The 23,316-nt window shown below is 48.6% G+C and overlaps 8 protein-coding genes across 8 annotated transcripts, besides 4 other annotated features; 4 read left to right on the top strand and 4 right to left on the bottom strand.

Annotated features, from left to right (window-relative positions):
• Window positions 1–245: 245 nt before the first annotated feature.
• On the bottom strand, window positions 246–662 carry N7519_003928 (uncharacterized protein; the record flags this gene model as incomplete). Its single annotated transcript, XM_057290704.1, has 1 exon — window positions 246–662. One exon carries the CDS (start codon window positions 660–662, stop codon window positions 246–248), a length of 417 nt encoding a protein of 138 aa, XP_057151906.1.
• A 559-nt stretch (window positions 663–1,221) lies between these two features.
• On the bottom strand, window positions 1,222–2,654 carry N7519_003927 (uncharacterized protein; the record flags this gene model as incomplete). Its single annotated transcript, XM_057290703.1, has 2 exons — window positions 1,222–2,324; window positions 2,381–2,654. The coding sequence occupies 2 exons, from the start codon at window positions 2,652–2,654 to the stop codon at window positions 1,222–1,224; spliced, it is 1,377 nt and encodes a 458-aa protein (XP_057151905.1).
• A 1,629-nt stretch (window positions 2,655–4,283) lies between these two features.
• On the bottom strand, window positions 4,284–5,055 carry N7519_003926 (dehydrogenase with different specificitie; the record flags this gene model as incomplete). Its single annotated transcript, XM_057290702.1, has 2 exons — window positions 4,284–4,343; window positions 4,420–5,055. Coding segments are annotated over 2 exons (696 nt in total), but the record flags the coding sequence as incomplete, so codon positions are not given.
• A 523-nt stretch (window positions 5,056–5,578) lies between these two features.
• On the top strand, window positions 5,579–5,958 carry N7519_003925 (uncharacterized protein; the record flags this gene model as incomplete). The annotated part of the gene is made up of 2 exons (XM_057290701.1): window positions 5,579–5,816; window positions 5,879–5,958. 2 exons carry the CDS (start codon window positions 5,579–5,581, stop codon window positions 5,956–5,958), a joined length of 318 nt encoding a protein of 105 aa, XP_057151903.1.
• A 1,668-nt stretch (window positions 5,959–7,626) lies between these two features.
• Window positions 7,627–9,165, top strand: N7519_003924 (aspartate aminotransferase family protein; the record flags this gene model as incomplete). The annotated part of the gene is made up of 3 exons (XM_057290700.1): window positions 7,627–8,097; window positions 8,162–8,902; window positions 9,157–9,165. The coding sequence occupies 3 exons, from the start codon at window positions 7,627–7,629 to the stop codon at window positions 9,163–9,165; spliced, it is 1,221 nt and encodes a 406-aa protein (XP_057151902.1).
• A 1,604-nt stretch (window positions 9,166–10,769) lies between these two features.
• Window positions 10,770–11,066: a sequence feature (Protein overlapping with rRNA (N7519_003923, KAJ6189015.1) was converted to a misc_feature.).
• A 31-nt stretch (window positions 11,067–11,097) lies between these two features.
• Window positions 11,098–11,109: a sequence feature (Protein overlapping with rRNA (N7519_003923, KAJ6189015.1) was converted to a misc_feature.).
• Window positions 11,110–11,623: 514 nt separating this feature from the next.
• N7519_003922 (uncharacterized protein) lies at window positions 11,624–12,504 on the top strand (the record flags this gene model as incomplete). The annotated part of the gene is made up of 3 exons (XM_057290698.1): window positions 11,624–11,868; window positions 11,915–12,182; window positions 12,238–12,504. The coding sequence occupies 3 exons, from the start codon at window positions 11,624–11,626 to the stop codon at window positions 12,502–12,504; spliced, it is 780 nt and encodes a 259-aa protein (XP_057151900.1).
• A 716-nt stretch (window positions 12,505–13,220) lies between these two features.
• Window positions 13,221–13,643: a sequence feature (Protein overlapping with rRNA (N7519_003921, KAJ6189013.1) was converted to a misc_feature.).
• Window positions 13,644–13,716: 73 nt separating this feature from the next.
• Window positions 13,717–13,911: a sequence feature (Protein overlapping with rRNA (N7519_003921, KAJ6189013.1) was converted to a misc_feature.).
• Window positions 13,912–14,835: 924 nt separating this feature from the next.
• Window positions 14,836–15,528, top strand: N7519_003920 (uncharacterized protein; the record flags this gene model as incomplete). The annotated part of the gene is made up of 2 exons (XM_057290696.1): window positions 14,836–15,031; window positions 15,182–15,528. 2 exons carry the CDS (start codon window positions 14,836–14,838, stop codon window positions 15,526–15,528), a joined length of 543 nt encoding a protein of 180 aa, XP_057151898.1.
• Window positions 15,529–16,916: 1,388 nt separating this feature from the next.
• On the bottom strand, window positions 16,917–19,802 carry N7519_003919 (putative C6 transcription factor; the record flags this gene model as incomplete). The annotated part of the gene is made up of 1 exon (XM_057290695.1): window positions 16,917–19,802. The coding sequence occupies one exon, from the start codon at window positions 19,800–19,802 to the stop codon at window positions 16,917–16,919; it is 2,886 nt and encodes a 961-aa protein (XP_057151897.1).
• Between the last annotated feature and the right edge of the window lie 3,514 nt (window positions 19,803–23,316).

Below are 23,316 nucleotides of genomic sequence, written 5' to 3'. Positions count from 1 at the left end.
AGAGCCCCGACTGTGGCTTCTGACTGATCCACAACGACTTGGCCGTGGCCCGTACCTTGCCATCCCCCGTAAACAGCTTAGCATCCAGACGCCACTTCCGACCCTCTCTCTCCGGCGCAACCATGCCTTGATAATTAAAATGCAAGATGGTGGCACCGGCGCCAGATAAGAAACATCCAGCCGAGCAGTATAAAGGGCCGTTTTCGCATCAGAGAAAGCAGCTCGGCATTGCTCAGCGCAGCAGCTCAGACCCTCGTCGAATAACGAAGCAAGGACACCTCCATGAATGTATCCTCAAATCCGTTCAACCAGTCGCCAGCTTTCACAAGCTGGATAAAGGGCGGGTCGCCGCGCATCTCCTCGTCCATTTTCGCGATTTGCTCTAAGACGGTGGGATGTCGTTTTAATCCAAAGATCGCGCGGTGCACTAGCCCCATTGCGTGCTCAACGGTGTCAAGGGTGTTGATAGTGCGACTGAAGAACGAGTTTGCCGTCCTGTTGGGGGCTGGGAATTGAGCAGTGAGGGGGACCGGCTGGTAGAAGCCGGAGCTCAGGTACCGCTTGACGCACGGAGATTCGGCAAAGAAGGCCTCACTCGGCATGGGGATGGAAAATTTCATAAGAGCTTGTGTGTAGCCTTCGTCGCTGTATTGCTTGTTCATGCTGGTTGAACAAGTCGTTGGGTAACATGAAGTGCCGGTGTGCAGTCTCGGGTGTGACCTGAGATTCAACATCTGAAAGATCAAGGGCTGAATGGACTTAAGTACCTTCCCTGGTATGGGCGGAGGTGGCTTACTGCCAAGGTATCGTACACCCTCGGTTGAATTATCGCATTAATTCACGCTGCTCCAGGCATATGGCAGGTCTAGTTTTTTGCCCAGCACGGCAGAACATTCATGGTGGCCGATTATGAAAGTTCAGTCAACTTCATTTGCGAGGTTGTACTCTGTTGTTCAATTTTCTATGTATCTTTTGCGTCGTTGCATATAGAACCTTGCTCTGGGCCTCCTTCACTAACACACCACCGGACACAGGCATATTAGGCGATAAGTATAACAATGCCTTCAGGACAGTTTCCTATATACATTCTCTCTCCATATTCGATTTGAGATACTTAAACCTGCTCCGCTTGAAAGTTTTTGAACCTAATAAAGTAATAGATAGCGCTGATCACCATGATTCCAACAAAGATGACGCTTGCGTAATTCATCGACTGCGCTGTCACCGGAATGTACAAGGGAATGAAATCCAGATACACATCCAGACAATCCAAAGAATCGCAATTGCATCCACTGCCACACCATATTTACCCAGGTTCAACCATCTGTCTCTCGGAAGTGAGTCTCTACCTCGCCACAGGAGCAACGCCAGGGCAATACCGAAGGAAGACTTGCCGCATAAACTGGCACCCCCGAGTAAGGCGTTCATGGCGGTTGTGGAACCCAGCTGCACAGCGCCCAGCGCGATAATGAGGAGAAGGTTTATATATAACGCGTTGATGGGTAGATCATCCGATGAAGAGAGTTTGGCTGAAAATTGAGAAAATGGAAATCCTCTATCCCGGGAGAAGGACCAGTAGAGGCGATTCCAGCTCGTTAGAGCAGCCCAGCCCGCGATTGTAAAACACATTATAAGAAATGTGGAGGCGAGAATACTGAGAGCTTTAGAGTCGTATGCGTCGAAGAAAAGCTGGATGATGGGCTGTCCGCCGACTGGGTCAAGCAGGCCTTCCGGATTCGTGTTGCAGAAAAGATATATAATGATAGACGGAATTCCGGTAAAGAAACTCAGTAGGGCTGAGCTAATCATGACCATAGGGATTTGCTTGGAAGGACGATCTACCTCATCTGTGAGATGGAGGGCAGAATCCAGGCCACCGACACTGGCAGCACCCGGAAGGATGCTCAAGAAGAATACAACGACATCGGAATCCCACCCCGTTTTGTTGACAACATCGACAAACACGGTCCGGGCGGATTGCTTCGGGTGGGCGCGGACGAGCAACGAGATGAAGATAAACAATGCGGAGGCATTGATAATGAAGACCGACGCCGATAGGGACCAGGATATGACTTTGAACACACGAGGCAGATTGACGAGAAAGCCATTGGTAGCAAAGGCACAGTAAATCAGGTATGTATGCCAGACTTTCGGGTTATAGCTAGGCTCAGCTGCCTCAACAAGAGCCATGGTTAGCTGTGCCAGGAACAGGAATGATGCACAACTGATAAAAAACCAGCATGCATTCGTGAGCCATCCCACGACATATCCTAATGGCCGTGATAGAGCCTTCGGCCCCAAAACGACAACCCAATAAGCCGGGCCTGGGCGAGTAGCAGTGAGTATTCGTATCCTATCCTTGCTTTCAGGCATAACTTACCAGATGAGTGTGGGAGGCCAGATGCCATCTCAGCCAAAGCAACACATAATACGATCTGACCAAGCCCCGCGAAGATGAACTCATAGAGGAAAAATGGAGGACCGCCAGTCCCAATACTCAGCGAAAGATAAGTCCCAATAGCCAGCGGGGTCATGGATATCGAGAAGTTCATACCCAGACATCCCAGGAAATTGAAATGCGGTTTAGCATTGACCATATCATCGTGGGTCCCAGATGTTGTTGTTTCATGGGTGTTAGAAGCTGTGATCCCCATCTCAGTACTTTGTGCAAGAGAGGCCATATTTTGTTTTATTTTTTCGCTTTGACTAAATGAGCTGCTGCATACGGTCAGCTAGCAATTCTATATAGGCCTATCATCTTATATAGCCTTTCCATCCGGTATTAGGGGATGAATGTCATGTACGATAACTCGATGGCCGAAAAGGGTTCGATACGCCGTAACGTTGAATCAATCCATAGAGCTACAGGGGTAGCCGTGAAATCAGCACAGCCAATCCATCGATTGCGCACCGGATCTACCCCAGGTGACTGGCATCTTTGCGGGGTTCGCTATCAGCAGCACAGGTTCTCCTTGACGAGGACGATAAACTTGAGCAAACCCCATGTACTATCGTTATGCTATTGGATAATGAGAGACTATCTAAGCGCCTTAGGAGTGGCCCGGAGCAAAGGAGGTTTCGGAAACGAGCACGGATCATGATGTTGTGACTCTCCTGTAATAAGGATTGTCCACGGGATTAGTCGCCACGCTCAACAAAAATCAGATAGATACATATGAAGCCCGGGTATCCTTTTGAAAAAAAAGATGTTGACCACCTCCACTACCCCAGACGTATATCAGTGTGGGTCCTTGGAACGATCAAGTGCACAGCAAATACACTTATAGCTCAGATACAGCCTCATGCGTTGGAGAGGGTAGGACTTCTCATCCCAAAGAGGCAGTTTAGTCGATGAAAGATAGTCGCATAATGTTCCGTATAACGTATTAAGTATCATCTACCTCGTGGTGGCGCTTACTGACAACTAGGCGACAGGTGGATTGATTCGCTTGTGTCAACAAATACGAGATCATCCCGTCGTTTACCGATGGAAAATCCTCGGTCCGAATTGTATTGTTTTTGCTTACAAATCTGTCCACACAAATTCAAGGTTGTCAACCGGACAGCTGTTCATTTTAGTTAGTTAGAGAATTCATACATTGTGATTTTACGCTGTATACATTGATTTCTATCAGCTTGTAATATTGAAAATTCGATGCTCGCATGCCAAGCCGATCTCGGGGTCCTCGGGAACCGCCTCCAGGTGGCGACACTAAGTTATCAGTAGTTACCTAGGTACAGTAGACTGCCTTTATCTAAGCGCTCTTGAATCTAATCGGGTTATCCATCCAATAAGGAGGGAGGGACCGGCAAAAGCTGGCGACGGCGTAATCCTTGGACGAAACCCATGCTATCAGAAACTACCACATGCATTCTTTGCTGTCATCTCATATCGCCCCCGGTGGCCTTTAGCAGAGGAAATACGGGCGTTCGAGTGTAGGTTAGCTTTGCTCTCGGGCAAGACTCCAGTCCCTGAAGCCAACCTTGTAAGCAACCGCCACGGATATCCTGTGTAGAAATTCTCTGCACCTCTGCATTCTCACTATAATAGTTTTACTTAAATGACCGTAAGCTTGGGTCTCAAGAATAGTAAACCGTCAATATTACGACGAGTGTGCTCCATCTACATTCTTGCTGCAATGGATGAACCTCCATCGAGTGAAATCTTAGCTCCATTAACAAACGATCCGCCCCGGCTACCCAAGAACAAACATGCCCCCGCAATATCCTGTGGTGTTCCCGTTCTCTTCAAAGGAACTGACTGGGTGATTTCTGTTTCGGATTTATCGATCGTCGCCGCCATCATATTGGTGCGGAACGGCCCACACCCCACCGTATTCGACCTGTAATCTGTGTTCAGCCGAGTTCGATAGAGAGCTTGTGGCACGAAGCACAAGGAAGAGGAATTCAGACGCATACGTGATTCCGCGGGCGTCCTAGGTGGTTTGCTAAAGCCCGGCTCAGGTGGTGCAATCCTGCCTTGCTGGCGCTGTAGGCGAATGTCTCTCGGGCAGGCACCGGAAGCCCATTGATGCTTCCGATGTTTATAATGCGGGCAGGGTCACTGGCTGTGGTGGCTCGTTCGAGTAACGGTGTCAGGAGCTGGGTGATGGTGAACACGCGGTGGACATTGAGGGTCAGGAGTTTTGTCCATGCAGCGGATGGGTATTCGTCGTATGGTGCACCCCATGTCGCCCCAGAATTATTGACGAGAATATGCAGCTCTGGAAAAGCAGCTTTAAGAATGGTATTCATGGAGAGAATAGGGGACCATAAATGAAAGGACTTAGAATAATAGACAACGAGAAGGGGAAATATGCGTCTTTCTCGAGTGGATAGCTCCTCTGCTAATCTCTTGCAATCTCCCTCGTGGGAAAAGTCGGCCGCGCTGTAATAACCGGTGCCTTTCTGTAGGGAGTTGAGATCCTTTACAGCTTTGACGCAGGTGTTTGCATCTCTTCCAGAAATGTAGACTGTCGCATCATTGGTGATGAATGCCTCTGAAATCATACGACCTATTCCTTTCGCACCCACAGTGACGAGGACCACTTTCCCCTAGATGCAGCAATGCATTAATGACACCTCGGCAATTGGAGATAAGAAGTGAAGGAGGTTTTTTGCACCTTAACATCAAACAACTTCTGAGCATCCATGTTTATTTCAGGTGACTTATTTGTGAGTTTGTATGATGGAAGTAACTGGGGGAAGCCTTGATATTTCTCTGAATGCATACGCTAGAGGTAATTATCCAAACAGTGGCTCCCCGTGGCTTGGCATCAGAGCTAGATACTCCATACAGCGCCTAGATCTTACCGCGGCCGATTAATTCAGGGGAACTCCGCCCCTTCGCTATACCGACTTCTACGACAGGCTATGACTCGGCCGATATGGCTCAACCCCGCAGTCTGTTGACAGTCTGTCTCATTGATATTTCTGGGCTTATCTTCTCCCTATGGTCATATCGATATGAAACAGCAATTTCGAGGTCGCCCTACCCACAAGTGTCTGTGCATCAAATGAATTAGTGATCAAGGTGCTTAACATGGCCACCTTCACTAGTCTCTTCAACAACATCACCATGACATCTCATGAGCGAGAGCTACTGACCGAGCTTATGGGCGAACGTGAAATTTATCCCGACGACTCACTTCACCTACCAAAGGATGCGCCTATGAAAAGGAACACGTCCTGTGCCGTCCATCATCACCCATCAATAGAAATGCCGAAATCTGCACCAAAACATGTCCCTAACTGCTGGAAAGTCGAGAATTTCGACTCTCTTGCCGAATCCTTCCGCATCGTGGCGACTGATATAGGTAAGTGGTATTCAAGCACACTCACTATCAGGGCATTTTGCTTATGGTTGGCTTGTGTATAGTAGCTCAGCCTGATTCCAAGTGTATCATGGTCTCATGTGGTGCGAGTGAGGAACTAGTCGTTAAGGAACAGAAGATATAGCACATTCTTATTCTTTCCCTTCTATATGCCGTGCTCTTGAGGCCTTTCTTTTTGTATCAACTGGGATACCTTTGACCGCGAAAGTTCTCTTGTGTCATGGTAAAGATACTGCTAGCTTTCTACCTTACGATAATGACGAAAATTATTGTGTACTCTTGGACCTTACTTAAATCGATAAAAGGCATGGATTCATAATGATACGTTGGCACGAGTTAGTCCCTATTGATTATCTGTTATAAAACTTTTCTAATTCTGACAGAAGATTAGTTCAGGCTATGGTCGCCATTCAAAAAGAAGCGGAAATATATATAACAATGTGAAGGTCGGAGTGATTTCCAGTTAGTTTGAATTCTAAACCATAATAAACCCAGTGTATGAAGCCCTTATCATCTACTGTGTGCAGTCTTGATTTGAAAATGGCAAACGACGCTGTGCCATCCACATGCCGTCGTTCATCGGCTTCACTAGCATTCGTTGCTGGGATACAGGCGAATCCCTGTTCTGAGACATCAATAGAGTCTAGATGAAAGGTGGAGACCGATACGACCTATGCCTGCTTGGCGGACAAAGTTAAGCCCGTGATATCGAATTGCTGACACATATTCGTACTCTTGACGGCAATACTCCGGAGTACTCTGACCCCCGGATATGAACAGGAACCTGGGATATGGTAGGGATCGTGTATCGCAGTAGTTTTCTTATTAGATCAGATATATTCTTGGGCTGAGAGACCATTTCATTTAAGTGCCAAGTGGCTACAGTCTTGAAACTCCGCATCTGGGAAACATGTATCCTCAGTTCGGGCGCTTGGATTGCATCTTTGCGGGGCGAACCCCACCCTTCGAATTGATCCAGACACCTCCAGATATGCACCAAGGCTAATTCTTCTACCCATACGCGAAGTCAAGAGAGTGAAACCAGGCCGGCATATTCAATACGCTACCATGTACTTGGACATTATAGCTTTAATTTATCATAAGTTACGCGATGTTTTGCTACCTGACTTGTCAAACACGCGGTCTATGCCAAACAGGCAAGGCAATGAATTACCTAAATCTTGGGGAGGACTTGCAAGGTGGACTCATGGATAAACCATTGGACTTCTTTTATTGTCCCGAAAAAAAGAAATCCGCTAAAATCCCCACACTGCAGTATTCTTGTCTATCATTGACAGAAGAAATGAAGACCATGTGGCCCCTTGAGAACACAACGGCAGACTATGAGATTCTGCTTTTGTGTGATCAGGGTAGCCTGACGTAGTCCTGAGTACTATTTGAGTGCTGTGCTTCGTTGAGACCCGCCGGTAGAAATCTGTCTATATGTAAACTTGTGTGCTGGATAAATCCGAATTTGATTCGTACTTTTCAATTCTAATTGTTATCTAAGCGCTCCGTACTCTAGAAAATGGCTAGTCAGTTAAAGTGACGAGATTTTACCTAAGCGCTGTATATTCCCGAGGTCTAGAAAAGAGCTAATTAGACTTACCTGATCCCTATCTAAGCGCCGACAACAAATGTTAAATAACGTGAGAACTGAGAGTGTCTGCCGCTCCACAACAAGGGTAGATCTTATAATGAGGCAGTAAACCTGCCAGGCTTGGAATATCCTTTCGCTTACCCTTTACCTGCTGACCTCTACTGTCGTCCTTCAATTTGTACATCATTCAAGATGACCTTTTCGACCCACACAAATTCCAGCAGGGCTTCCAACCTCCTGGCAAACCTGATACAGCAATATGTTGCTGCGAACCCCAGATCTGCCAGCGAGAATGAACGTGCGTGTAGAGTCATGCCCGCGGGCAACACGCGCGCTGTCTTCGTGTACCAGCCATTTCCACTGGTAATGGTGGCTGGAAGCGGCTGCTACTTGACGTCCCTTGATGGCATTGTATACCTCGACTTTGTTTCAGAGTATTTCGCCGGTATGTTCGGTCATTCGCATCCCGCCATAAAGCATGCCCTTGAAGAAGCCACCACTATGGGGTTCAATCTCGGGGCTCCAAATAGCAAAGAGATTGAACTTGCGGAGTCTATTACGTCTCGCTTCCCCAGTATGGACATGGTGCAGTTCTGTACTTCAGGAACGGAAGCCAATACGTTGGCCATCGCAGTGGGGTTGAATTACTCAAAGCGAAAGAAGGTAAGCGTATCGCAGACGCACTTCTGGGGATGAAGAACTTGGATCAATCTGATCCGGTATCAAGGTCCTTGTGTTCGAAAACGGTTATCATGGAAATACTCTGTCCTTCAAAGCTCCCAATGCACTACGGCTCCCTCATGAGTTTGTCCTTGCCCCATACGATGATATCGCGGGAACACGGAAAATCCTCCAGCCAGACGTCGGCGTTATTATCGTGGAGCCTATGCAGGGCGCAGGAGGCATGGTGCCCGCAAGTTATGACTTCCTACTTTTCTTGCGTAAGCAAGCCACCAAGTACGGCGCGGTCCTCATTTTCGACGAAGTGGTCACGGCCCGCACACACTACCACGGTCTGCAGGGATACCACAATATAATTCCTGACATGACTACCATTGGCAAATTTTACGGCGGCGGATTGCCCTTCGGCGCATATGGAGGTCGCCGAAAGATTATGAATACCCTTGATTCGCGGTCCATCAATAGCCTACATCATTCAGGAACATGGCACAATAACATCTTCACCATGTCTGCTGGTCTTGCAGCCGTGAACTTGCTTTCTACTGAGAACATTGACAAGGCAAACCAGCTTGGCAAACAACTCCGCGAAGGCTTAGATGTGATCTTCAATGCGTCCAGTCCTGGTACGGTCATTGTCCGAGGTTTTGGGAGTCTTGTTGGGGTTCACTTTATGGGGCCCGACTCGAACACACTACGAGATGCGTTTTATTTCTTCCTGCTGACACGGAAGATATATATTGGTCATCGGGGTTTCCTGTGTTTGAGCATTGTTCATGAGGAGAAACATGTCCGTGCTGTACTGGAGGCAGCGAAGGAGTTCTGTCGGGCGGCCCTTGTCCTCAAGCCTACCCTGTAGTAGGAGATATTATACGGCACACACACACACACACTACAATACACATTTGTACTGCCTTTTCATGATCTCTCTTACGCTGTAGATCTCATCAGTTTTGTAAGGTAAGATATAGCACTTTACGATGCTATTCTTAATGAAAAACAGGCTAGGTCTTGATAGGTGTTGATGATGATGATTGTTGACAGGTCATGTGACCTTTGCTCCTACACCCTGTAGATAGTTTCTTCCTTTCTCCACGCAAACAATTTTTCCAGAGCTCTCTATTTCTCCATAGTAATAGTAGATATCTCTCAGATTATGAGCGTCTTTTGAGGCCTATACATTATTGCAAGCTTCAAATCCCCTCACTTCCTCCCTCACGCGAAGGTAAACCCCACTGGTCCCAACCCCCGCGAACCAGTGTTTTACCAATCAGTCGAGATCTTCAACCTTGACTACCACTAATTCGACCAATCCGTCGAAGTTTGGATCCCTCCTCCGCCATGAGGTAGGAACGCTCCTCTTCAATTCAAGAATTTCTATACTTTTCTCTTTCCTCTCTTTATTTTTACTGCCTTGACTGCTTCGCCCCCACCGCTTCTCACCATACCGTCTTACGAACCGTTCATTATACACCGTTTATTTATCACATTCACTCACCGGCACCATGCCATCAACCTTCGAATTCAATCTCAAACTAAGCACTGAGGAGAATCAAGACAAAATATGCTGCATTCAATCTATCAAGAGAATGCCTTTTATAGAAGGCCTGAGCAAGCAAACAAGCTAGCAAAAGGCTCAGACTGTCTATCACTAAGGTATCCATCTTTGGAGGATGGGATGATCCAGCGATACTTCAATCGGAAGACGGTGAGTCCAAGGGATTCGACGCACTGTAGTGCATTGCTAAAATTTTTGACAGCCATGGATCGCATTGGGCTCAATTCCTCGACCAAAGACCAGCCCTCCGAAACCCTAGAAAACCTAGTATATGCCGCTTACGGCGAGGCTGAACGAAAACCTGGATACTAGGCCGGAAGAGCGATCAGATGCCACTGGCCGAGAGGTTTGGCCTATTCCAAACGGCCCTAAACATTACTTTATAAGCTCCGCTAGATAGACCTTCAACGGGAGCTAACGCTACAAATGAATACTACAAACCTTAAGCGTAAGGGGGGGCGGCTTGTTATTCGATGAAGTGTCGAACCGGAGGGAGAACGTTAAGGCTCTACTAGGCTAGGCAGTTGGTAAAAAGCTCACGTATAGCCTAGCCTACAAAAACTATCTGATACTAGATAGCAAATTTACGTCTTGTGTTTGTATGCCTAGCATATAACACTGTAATAATTGCTATTTGAGGGTGAAAGGAGAGGGGGTGGTCGAGTATGGCGGGTGTAGCTTGTTGCAAATATCTAATAAGAACCCTAGCATTGTCCCAACGGACGGAAAGATGTATAAGGATGTTCGTTCGCTAGATACAGCTCTAATAGCCCTCGAGGGCAAAGTTTCCCGCACTATGGCGACTATCGTGACGGTCCGAAAGCAAAATGTTAGAGAATCCCCCCTAGATGGGATGATTCTTTATGTCATGCAGACTAAGCCTCTACTTTGTCAGTTTGCTTGTCCTTTGTCAGTGCAGGCCTTTATAAAGGCCCTACTTGACTAGTTTCTGTAGCAAGACTTCCTTCCTCCTCCATCTCCCTGGCAGCATGTAGCCTCAAGGCAAAAGAAGAAATTGGAAACCACATTGAAGGAGCAGCCAAAGATCAACTCGACTCAACCATGAGGATCTGCACTCATTACGCACAACCCTAGCAGCCTATGAACATAGGCTCGCTCGCACCCAGAAGACTATGAAAATGGTCCGAAAGCAAAGAAGGAGATGATGAAGGAAATCCAGGAGGCGGGTGTAAATTGAGATTGCAGCAATTCTCTTCTGAACATAAACCGATACATACGACCATAGGGTGTGGAAAATAGGGCTTCCCGTCCGCTCAGCCGTACTCAAGCCACACGCCGGTGAGTTAGTAGTTGGGTGGGTGACCACCAGCGAATCCTCACTGTTGTATGTTTTTGTTTTTGCATCTCTCAGCCCATTCACCTGAATGCCCCTAAACTAAATATGCTGCGCCCCAATTCGCTCTTACCCCTAAGCTCATTATGCTTGAGGATTTGAGCCTTACGAGCTCCACCTTCGAGAGGGATGGTTTCATTGCTTGGGGGCTAAATATCCCTTTTTCGTTCTGCCTCGTATACAAGTTTGGCCCCCACGATAAAGTTCGCTACTGGGTTAAGGGGCGAAAGCCTCATGTCTTTGTTTTTTCATCTCTGGCAGATCGAGCGTATGGACAAGCTCATGCCAAGCCTCTCACAGGTATGCTTAATACGAGGGGAACAGTGGACGAGTGAGATTCCAGCCTAGCGCTAATGTCGATTCTACCAAAATTTGATCGTCAATACAATTGATTGGTCCAAATGTCGATCTTTGTTGTCAACGTGGCGCAGTGGCTGATGGATGGACAAGAGATATACCGAACAAGGACGTCCCACATGGATGACCCTAAGGCCTGTTCGTCTTATTTATCGCTTCTCCTTCTTTCTCTTCTGTCTGTTGTCTACTCTCAGTCAAGATAGAACGAAAGAAGTGGTATTTCCCCAGGGCTGACTTACACAATGACCAACTCCCTCTCTGCCGCTACCTGCGCCATCTACGCAGTCCTCGCCATCCCAGTACTCTACCTTCTCGTTCGACACGGTCGCTACGGCCTTCTAGGATGGCTCTTCCTGTTCTTCTTTTGCATCCTCCGCATTATCGGTGGCGCGCTGGCAGTCAACGACACCAGCGCCGCCGCTAATATTATCTCCAGCGTCGGTCTTTCTCCTCTCCTCCTCGCAACAGCTGGCATTCTACACGAGGCGTAAGTATTCAGCCCATAAATACGAGATCTATGCTAAATCCAGCAGTCGACACTATCGCATCCAGTTCCTCGACAAGAAAATGCAATGGGTCTCCGTGCTTGCCTACCACATGCTCGTCGTCGCAGGCGTGGCCCTGACAGCTGCCGGCTCTTCGAAACTCCAGGAACACGAGCAACCCCTCAAGGCAGAGAAGATTTCCAGGGCTGGTATCTCTATTATGGTGATCGCGTGGGGTATTTTGGTGGGCTGGACTGGGTTCTCGTTTGTCGGTCCCTGGGGACGGAATTCCTCACTCACGAGGGCAGGGAATGTCGTAAGCACTTAAGCCTCGCGAGTATCAAAACGCTGTGCTAACGTTCCATACGCAGCTTCTTATGGCCGTAGCCTTCTCGCTCGTCTTCATCGGTATCCGAGTCTTCTACAGTCTTGCTGCGTTGTGCACGCAGAGGGCGTCGCTTAATCCCGTCACAGGCTTGCTGGCTATCCGTGTGGTGCTGGGATTTCTGCCTGAGGTAATTGCCGCGCTTGTGTGTATCTTTGCGGGAATAAGGACACAGGATGCGGCGCTGTTGGCTTATGCCGAGGAGGAGAAGGTAGTTTCGGTTCCGCCGAAACCGCCTCAACCTTGCATTTAGCTGGCCCAGAATGCGTGCGTTGTTTATGTTTGTCATCCGCTATACACCTAGATGATAAGAGTTTACAATGGCCCGAGTAATTATAACCGATCATGTGGACCTCTTATAGAGGGACGTCTTACTAGCTTCGCACTCAACGCCTTTTCCCTATAATTGCTTGGGTAAGATCAGAGCAGGTTATTGGTATCTCACAAACTAAACAAACGGGCTTTGATTATGAGCCCCCAAAGCCCTCACAGCTTGCGATCGAGAGTGTGGATACTGAAGATTGTTGAGCACAGTGGATAAATAATAGGTTATGAAGGCGCTGATCACGGGAAGTTTAAGATACTTGAGGATGTCCGCAATGAAATGTCGATACAAGGGCTCGAAAAATTGGAGGCTTACTTGGCCATCGCTTCGTAGTAGTTAACTAACTAGGAGAGGAAGTGAGAGATAGCGCAGCTGAAACACTAGAAAAAGACAAGGAGTGCTAATGCTAGAAGATGAAAGAATGTGAAGATGGTTGAGGATAAGAATAAGAAGATGAATGACAAAATAAAGAAGGTGGATGAGATAAGAAAACGAGTCCATTTCATTTGTATTATGCATATTTAGCTATATTTACATCATCTTGCTTCTGCTATTCGTATCACGAGTTCTTTTCCTTCCCCCCTAAGCGCCCCTAGAGTTTACAGAATGTTTTTGCGCCTGATCTCTTTATTCTTGATCATTGCCTAGAGCGATACGATATCGGTGTCTATACCCAGAATGCAAAGCTCTAAAGTTACAATGGCCTCCGAGCTGACGTTTTGAGCTAGGGGTTCCGTTAGATGGCGGCCTGGACTTGAGGGTAGGCGCGTGTTATCCGGTGCATTAGGTTCCTCCTGGTCAAGGCTTGGGACAGGCTGGTTGGGTGTGCAGGGCTTTTGGGCGCTAGCCGAAGAGTGTGGTTGTGGCGTGACGGTCTTTAGACTGCATCGTCTGCCCTGACCACCGAAGTGGCAGTTGCCGCATTCACCAGCCTTGCCAGACTCACTCGGGATCCGGACGCAGCCAGGAAAGTAAGTACCATTTCCCGCGGTACAATTGCTCCAGCTCATGTCTTTAGGGAGAGCCCTACTGACCACGTGTAAGGCCTCGGTATTGGCTTTCTTGCTCTAAATCATTGATGGAGTCTGTAAGGTGGGCCATATACTCGTCGGCAAAGAAAGTAGGCTCTCCCTGGCTTACAATAAGCTGTTCTAGTAGTCGACCTTTCTCACCTGCGTAGTAAGGCATCCCTATCCGTATTATAATTCTATTCCACACATAACCTAATACATACGACCATAGGGTGTGGAAAACAGGGCTTCCCGTCCGCTCAGCCGTACTTAAGCCACACGCCGGTGAGTTAGTAGTTGGGTGGGTGACCACCAGCGAATCCTCACTGTTGTATGTTTTTGTTTTGTTAGAGATTTTTCATCTCTCAGCGGCACTCTGCGGTGATATGTGTGAGAAGTCTGGAGACTGGGGTGATAGAATAACGGGGTGACAGTTCTCACCCTTAGGACCAACTCACACCAAAACTATGTCCGTCCTAAGAAAAATATATACATAGCCAAGCCCCGACTATGATTTCTTTGGATTTCTTTACTAATTAAACTATATTCTCTAAAAAAGAATATCCTGAAAACACTATAGAAGCGTCTTACGTGCTATAACGTATTAAGACAAGAAAAAGAGGGCAATACAATATGCTGCCCTAGCTAGCGCCTACTATGCTACACAATTCCTTGTGGGGATTGTGCTTACATGGATTTACTTTTTCTCGCCTATGATATTCTAATGAATATTGGCTCAACAAAGTAACAAAGTGGGTGGATTAGAAAGGTACAAGTACAAGTTGGAGAACCCCTCCAACGGAGGCGATCACCAGTACCCCGCCCGCTGCTTATCCAGCAGGGAAGGGAAAAAAGAAAACACCGAAGAAAAAGTAAAAAAGCTAAAAGAAACCCCTTTGGACCGAACCAAGTGCGTTGGATGGTGACGAACTGCTCCTTGATATTGTTGATCATTGTGAGGACGCGATCGAACTGGGCCTGGTGGTCATCGGCCGTGGTGGTAGGGATGAATTCTCGAGCAGGGACGACAAGCTCGGCAAAGTTAGCCGCCTGTATTGCGCTGTGGATGGCGGCATTTCGAGAATCGTGGAGGCCGACTGCGAAGGGGCTTTTTATATGTCTTTTTATATGTCTTTTCAGTGGTCTTTCCACACCCGGAGAATGGGCCAAACACGTCAAGAAGCTCAATTACACCGTGGCGAAGCAAGGGGTCGCCCTGAAGACCGAGACTCTAGTGACCCTCGACAAAATGGAGGCCAAGCGAGAGCTCCTGGTACGAAACAACAGACCGTACCTACCTAGCTCTCTTGAACACAACATTGGAGAGAGCGCCAAGAAGGTCGAATCTGCCCTCGTTTACATTATTGGGAACCTCTTAAGCTCACAATGCATGTGCTGCGAGCGCGGGATAGGCCCGTTTCCGTATTATGTGCGGGTTTTCGACTGTGAGAATTTGACGGCCTACGTGAACTGTCATTAGACAGGCTATTATATCCGCTGCGAATACTATAATCAAACCTAGCAAACCGATCCCGCCTAATATAACACCACACTTAAGGAAATTCTCAGCGACGCAGCAACCTCCCTTCTTTTAGCGGAGAAGTCTTTCCGAGAGAATCATAAGATCGCTGTCCACGCACGACACAGTCGGGATACCGTACACGCGATGAACGCGGCAGACGTCATAAAGGACACTCAACGCCTGGCTGAGGAATACGGGATTAGCAACGAGCATGCCAAATCAGTCGCCGCAAAAGTTGAAGACGGAAACCTTGACCTGTATCAACTCGTGGATCGGCTGAAGAAGGTCACTGTGGCAGTTGAAAAACTGGTAAAGGAGGAGGAGGAAGCAAGCGCCAGGCTCAACCACGTGAGCCACGGAGGGGAAGACGGTTTTGAGCCACTGCTCCTTAGATCTGTTGGCGCTGCCAGCTCTTTTTAGCTTTGTAAATGAACTTTTTATTCTCTTCATTTCCTCGGAAAGCCATGATATCGGCATCGGAATAGAAGTTTACCTAAGCACGGGACTCATCCCAAGAAGACAGAGCATATAATTTCAACAGCATAGCACCGTGATGTAAAGGACTTCACTTGCTTACAACCTAGTACAACACTGGGGGGTATCGGGCCTTCGCTTATTCGAGGTCAGCTCCGAGAAGCTCCTACAGTTCCCACGAGAAAACCTTCCATTTAGGGATATCTGAGTAAAATTTAGGTGCAGGTAGTGTTCTCTATATTTGTAGTCTGTTAAAGACTTTCAAAGCAATTTTCGAAGACATCACTGAAAGGTGTTATATATGGTAAGGGGGAGATACCCACGAGATAATTGGCCCGACACAATATCAGACACGTCACATAGAAGATGTCACTATGGAGTATATCTGTCTACCTTTTCCCTGGGGTGAACCAACATTTACCCGCAGACTACCCGAGGAACGGCATAAAGTCCGCAAAAACGCCCGCGCATACCCGGCTGGACACTACGGAGTAATATCCGTCGGCTACGGTGGCGGTTACAAAGTACTTGGCGCTACAAAAGACCCGAGTGAAGAATACCAAAACAGCCATAAAGGCAGATAAATTGACCCAAAGGAATTGCAATTTGCAAGACAAGTGCAACGCCTAGGCTATCGTAAACGCATCTCCAAAAGCATACCTCAACCTCCAAAAGGTCGGAAAACGAGGCCATAAAAAGATAAAGAACCGACAGAGGAAGAAATAAATCCAAGAAAAGCCCGGGCACGCTGCCAGGTTTCCGTGCCGTCCCAAAAATCGCTCGAAACAAATTGGCCAAAGACCAAGAGAGAAAGAAAGGAAACCCATTTGACAGTAAACGAATAATCAGCCTGGGTTTCACGCCACCTTGGCTGGAAACCACGAGGAACGCCTTGCACGCATTGAGCATAACCCAAACAAAAGAAAAACATGTAGCAAGTAAACAACAGCAAGAACAAAACAAAAAGCAAAGACGAGGTCGCGCGCACTGGGTATAGGTGATAATCAATCTTCGTGATCCCGTTTTCAACTCCCGGTCTGGGCCTGGAGATAGTGTGGCCTCAGACCAGGAGAGGAAATGTTTGGATTTGGAGTTCAATTCGCCTGCCTTCGGCAATGGGATTTTCCGCAGGCTTGAATGTCTCATTTTTTTGAGTCGCCGGCAATCATAGATAGGAAAGGAAAAAGGTGAGAGATGATCGTACAGTACGTAAGCCGTAACGGACGAGGGATGTCGTAAAGAGTAATAATACAATGGAGCAAGGCGGTTGGTGCCATTGCTTGGATGGGCGCCGGCAAAAGAGATGGGAGAGAGATAATGGTTCTCTGGGAACTTTAGCGGCTGAATGGGGACCAGACCGTACTCAGCCAACCGGCGGGAATACCAATCTCGGAAGGCGCAAGCATGGATAGCTGGCCCCAATCACACCCATCAAGGAAGGCGAGGACGTCGTCTCCGCCGAGACTTGTTGATAGCAAGCTTGAGTCTGGGTATTCGGTCGAGGTCAGAGGCGGGGAGGGAGCCAACTGAGTTACGGATCCGGGTGGAGGGAGGACAGGGATGGTGTGTGAGGCGGCTGCGTTGATGGGAGGGAGGGATTGGGAGTACGGTGGGGGAGGAGCCTGCGGGCGGGCTGGAAGCCAGGAGTTGATGGGGTTTAGGCGGTTTGTTGTTGCCGTCATGTACTGGGAGGGGGACTGCGTAGTTGCGGATAGAGAGGGGAAGCTGGGGGATGAGGTGGTGTAAATGGGGCCGTCTGGGTGGTGTTGCTGAAGGGATGGCAGAGAGTACGGGGATCCAGATGGCATTTGGCGGCTGTTGGGGAGTGGTAGACTGGGACGACGATCGCCTTCATGTCCAGGTAGCGACAGACCGGGGCTGTTGATCGGGACCCACGACTCGCGACGACCACCGGCACCATCGAGCATCTGGTCACCGGGATCGCCGGTTTCGCTCCTGACGGCGTTGCTTCCAGCGTCACTCATGTTCGTGCGCTCGTACATGGACTCGTTTGCTGCGGGCACTGCGATACCGTCGTCGTCCATCCCAGAATCTGTTAACTGGTCCTCGATGCTTCCGAAGTCGAGGAAAAGTTTTTCGAGCATCTTGAATTCCTCGAGGCCGCCACCAGCACCGCCTTCGCGGAGGAGGCGAATCCCGTTGAGGCCGTGGTCAGAGGCATCCGACATGCTATCCAGGCGGTTCCGTGAAACCCGGCGGAAATCGCGCTTAACTTTAGAGAAGTAGCTGTGAAGGCGGTTCAGGGTGCGGAACCAGCCCATGGCCATCTTCAGACGAGGCCGCATCTCTCGGATGATATCCAAGGCCTTGCGTGCTTGTGCGACACCAAGCTGGTGGCTATCGTGGCTCGCAGGAGGTGGCTTAGTTCCCATCAACCCATCCGGATCCATGTGTGGGAAATGTGTTCCATAAACACCGACAAAGGCGGCATTATAGATAGCAAATCCGACCAAAGGGTTCTCAACAAGAGCACCGCGGGCCTGGCAAGTGGCCACAAGGTCGATCATCTGCCGCGCTGCCTTGAACAGCTCACGGGCACTATCCCGCCAGAAACCATCGGGTGGCCCATTGACCTTGTCGACAGGGAACAACGGCTCATCCAAGGGGCCCGAAGGCTCATTGCAGCGGAGAGGCAGGAATGGGATGTAGGCACGGTGAAGGACAATCACCGATAGGAAGTAGACAACATGCATCACGGTATATGAAGCCAGAGTGGTCTTGTACATGATATGTGTGTCGGTATTTCGCAGGGAATATTGTAGGTTGCGGGAAAGACTATCCTGGAACTCATTCAACTGCTGGCGGAGCGAGGCGAAGCGAGATTCAGGATGCCATGGGGGATATTGCTCCGTGCGTCGACCGCCGGCGCAAGACCACTTGGCGATGCTTCCCCAAACACGAATGATCCGGATAACCCGGCTGAGCACCGATTCCTCTGCGCCAACCTCCCATCGATCAACGTCCTCTTCGCTGGAGTCCTTGCGACGAGAGATAGGTGACCAGGGCTTGTTATCGGGAGTTCCATTGGGTCCTGGGAGTTTTTCATCGCCAAAGCCTCCTATACTTTGACGGATGCTGGGGATTTGCATGCTTTGCGAACCGAAACTCTGCGGACGCCGAATGGCCGGTTCATTAAGTCGGGCCGTTCGAACCCGCTCGCCGAAAGCAAAAGCGTTGTCGCTCGGAAGCTGAATTCCGAGTTCCTTTACTCGGACCATCCGAGGCCGATACTTTCCACTGCTGAGACATCGGTCGAGGATGAAACAAGCCCAAAACGTCCGGCGCTTAGTCTCTTGCGCGATGATATCATCAGAGGTCGGCTCCCTGGGCTCTACACGTCGTGGCAGACCAAAATGATCTGCCTCGGTTCTCAAGCCGGGAGACGAGCGCGAAGGGTCTCGCGCTGGGAATTCATTTTCAAGTTCAAAAGGCAGGCCCATGGCCTGTGCAAGCCGGATGGCCATACCCACGTAGACCCAAGCACTTTTGCCTCGGCACATCCCCCACTCGTGCAAGGCTAACATCAATAGCGCCTGTACACGCGTAAGGTCCGGTTGAGCGAGGCAAGCGCCATCCAAGCCGGCCAGCCGGCTGCGAAGGGCTGCGGCATAGTATTCCGATGCGGCAAGCGGATTCGAGGAATGGCTAGGCGATGCTGGTGAATGAGCTGCAGCCAACGGAGGGTGGAATCGAGCAGTCAAGGCCAGTACACCCAGCGGAATGAGTGAGGAGGATGGGTCCATTTTATAACCGGGATTCCGGGGATCTTGTCCATCAAAGGTCGCGGGAGGAGGGGAGGAAAGCTGTCGAATCTGACCGAGAAAGGTCGCGGGATGTAGGAAGGGTAGAAGAGTGGCAAAATGCGATTGGAAGAGATCGAAGACGGCCTCCCAAACTTTTGTTGTAAGTATTGAGGAATCAAGCGCATCCACACCGAGCTTCGAACCAGCCGACGAGCCAGAGATGCCTACCACCTTGCGCGAACGATGTCGTTTCGGGCCATCCCAGTCTCCATTTCGATCCTCGCCTTCTGCCAGGGCAGCCAGATCTCGTTTGGCGCTGCTCACTCCGATTGCTGGGGTTGGGTAGACACATTCACGCCCGGATGATTCGCACGCGCGACAGGTTGTATCGATACCGGCATTGACACACTTGATTTTACTGCGCCGGCATCGAGCGCAAGCGATGCTGGACCGCATGTTGTATTGGACAGACCTGAAGTCTGCGAATATGCGACGAGTCGATTTGTGTCAATCGCAATTGTCCCATTTACCGTATCAGGGCCACACGTTGGGTATATTTTTGGGGGTGAAGAATCTCGGTAAATTATGTGGACGTTTTCTATCAATAATCAGCATTGCATATGCCAGGATCCAGCTTGGAAACCTACCAGAAGACCCTAGCGAAGAGGAAAAGAGAAAGAGGGAAGGCCCAAGGGAGAAGAAGAAGAACGGAATTGGCGGAGTGTGGGGGAAACTCAAAGAGTTCGGGGCACCGGACCGGGAGAAACACAAGTCGGAAGGGAACGGGAATTGGTCTCCGGGGAAATAGGGTCTGAGAAGAGAAAAAAAAGGTGAAAGGGAAAAAGGATAAAAAAGCGAAAAGAAAAAGAAAAAAGAAAAAGAAAAGAAAAGCCGAGAAAAATCAAGAGCCGCTGAAATTGCGGAGGATCCCAAAGTATGCAAGGACGCGCCTTTTCGTGGAGGTGGAGCCCCCCCAGTTTCTGTGCCGATTGACTGGGATTATTAGTACGGAGGTATTAGTATATTTACTATGTACAAATTTATTATATCCAATTATTAGATATAAATATTTATATATATTTATATATATTTATATATACTATATATACTATATATGCTTCACTACATGTATCTATATCCAAATACAAATACACATCTACCTCTCCATACGTAATATATACCTTGAAGTTCTCGGCACGGAAAACATCCTGCGGCCTGTGCGGCCAACATAGGAAATATACCCCATTCTTCCATTCTTACCAGGCCTCTCTGATCTCATGATCGTCATCGCATCTCAACCCGACTCGGGTTCAGCTCACGGTCCGAAAATAAGAAAAGCAAAAAAAGAAGGAAAGTGCAATCTGGCCTGTCAAGTAGGACATTTGTCTTTACTACCAGGCCAAATCCAGATCCAAAGCACCCGGACTAGCTGGAATAACAATACCCGTCCACTCCCCGGCCGATTGTCTTCCGGCCACTTTCCGGCATTTTTTCTCCAGAGAACAAGTTACAGTGTCCTAAATCTGGGGATCGGTGGATTTGGGGGACCATCGTCCGTATAATGTTGTACTCCGTACAATCCTGGTTCCATGGCCTAGAACTCTATCCAGACTAGGGTACAAAAGTACCATTGACCTTCTACGGAGTACCTAGGCAAATGACTACCCCGTGACAGCTGATGTCCGATCGGCATTTGTCTGGGCGGGAATCCATACACCGTCTCTTCCCGCGTCGGGAACACCAAAATAGGCAAGGAAGAGAATGTGTGCGCACAGATGGGGGAGAATCTCGGAGAGTACAGCGAGAAATGCAGAAGTGCGAGTCGTGTCATGGAAAAAAAAGAACGGAAAACCGACGAGACTCCACAAGATGCCCAGAAAATCCAGTGGACCGGACCATAAGGCTTTTCTTTCTTTTTCCTTCCACATGGTTTTTCCTTTTTCCAAGAGGGGTATCTCGGCCCATTTGGATCCCTCGGGTATAGGTAGGCTCTCGTCCCCAGAACATGGATATGACCTACCATCCCAGCCTATCAATCTGGGGGAAGAAGGGGAGAAAGCACCCAATCAAGAGTCTCCACCAACCCTGGTCGGGGCTCCCCGCAAAGAAGCGAGATCCTCGATCCTCACGGGAGTTACATTGACAGTTAGGTTGGAGTTGATTGGCGTCGGCTGTTACCTTGGACCTTCTCACCCCGTATTCGACGGAGGTCTCCGTGCGACGTTCCTGCAATGTTTGGTTGTGTTCCCCCCGCTTGTCACCCGTCACAGGTGGAAGAATCGGGGAAGGGATCAGGTCGCTCGGCAGAGGGTCGAATGAGCTGCCATCGCTTCGGAAGAACACGCATATTTCACGGGATGGGAAATTGGACTGAATTGCTTATTCCGTACTTCTGCTGCTACCCTTATACCATAATTCAGTTCCATGTGCAAGTGCAAACAGCCCGAGGCCGACTGCATTAGATGCTGTTTCATCCCTTACGGAGTAATCCAATGTACTCCGTATGGAGTTCCGAGGTTATACACATGCTCATGTCACACATCGGAAAAGTCTCATACACCGAGTTTTTCCCCCCGGTCACATTTCGGCCCCGTCCGATACAGCGATTGGACCGCAGCCTCCGAGGCTCCAGCGATTGGACCCCGGATAACCCCGCATTTACTTTATATTAGGTAAGAAGTTCTTGTTCGTTTTGACTTTTTTTTTAAAAATATCATACAGTATGGATATCGTATAGATGTATAGAGTGGGAGACTTATAGTATTTATATTTGTACAGTAACTTTAGAAGTCCGAGACTCAGGACCAATGGTCATGTGCCTAATATTCCCATGTCTAGTAAATCTCCGGCCTCTTGGCTTTTTTATATTATACTCCGTACTCCGTACCCCGGTGGATAATAGTGGGGAAGCTTAAAAGGGAAATTTTTTGAACAGTTTCCATGACATATACTCGATTAACATTGCATCCGTTCCATTCCTACCATTCCTCTGCTACTGCGACATTGACCTTCCACATCTTTTTGGTTCTCTACCCCACATATGGAGTAGCCTCTCAGCTGACAAAAATTAATAAAGGAAACTCCCTTGTTCATCTTTGCTAACCTTTTCCCATATTATCCGAGACATCCCGTGCCGCCGGAACACCGTTCAATTTAGAAATAGTCCAATCCAAGTGCTAGAGCAAAGCCTCCAGCGCCGTGGCTGGAAAATAATATTATGAACCAGGAAAAACACCGGTCGGGATCAAATCCTCTTTCCCCCTTTCCTGACCTTTCTCGGCGCGGAGCAGTTACCGATTCCAACTTATCCGTCGGCACGTGGTTCACACAAACCTTAGGTAGAAATATATCATGTCATCAAATTTCTTACCTGGTCTGTTATAGGCTAAACACTTCCAGGAAAGGAACCTAAGACCCGGGGACTCCGTACGGAGGAACTCCGCAGTAGAAATGAAAAGGATTCGAACAGAACAAGCCAGGAACAATCCCAGCCCCCACATCGGCTCGGTTAGAAACATCGGTGGCATACCGAGTCTCCCGAGTCCGGATTTGGATAGCCTAACCGTGCAAGATTGTTTACCCCGATAAATCCCCGGTGGCTAAAAGTATGCCCTAACAAACTGTGTTTAGCAGCATAATTGTACTCTGCTTATTCGTCCACGGGTTTATTCCCCAAGGTTGACTCTGCGAACTCTCTGAGTTCGGCGAATTCAATCCCGAAAAGCTCTGCCATTCCCCACTCGGGGCCAAGTTGCCGGGTTAGTCAGCTTGACTTTTTAGCCTGATCTATTAGGACGGTTATGTGAGCTGTTCTCCGGCTATTTATGTTGTTGTACTTTCGTTAATGGTTATTGCGGCTAACTGAAATACAATCACCAGTCAATTTTGTCTACAAAGTCGGGGAAGAAATAAAATGCGTCGGACATGGAAAGCATCGCCAGAGTGGGTATATTATGAGCGATCATAATAG

The sequence above is a fragment of the Penicillium mononematosum genome (genome assembly GCF_028829835.1).
Source record: "Penicillium mononematosum strain IBT 11891 chromosome Unknown utg000002l:1.0-8112719.0:1.0-8118358.0, whole genome shotgun sequence".
Lineage (NCBI taxonomy): Eukaryota > Fungi > Ascomycota > Eurotiomycetes > Eurotiales > Aspergillaceae > Penicillium > Penicillium mononematosum.
This window is presented reverse-complemented; position numbering and strand designations above follow the sequence as displayed.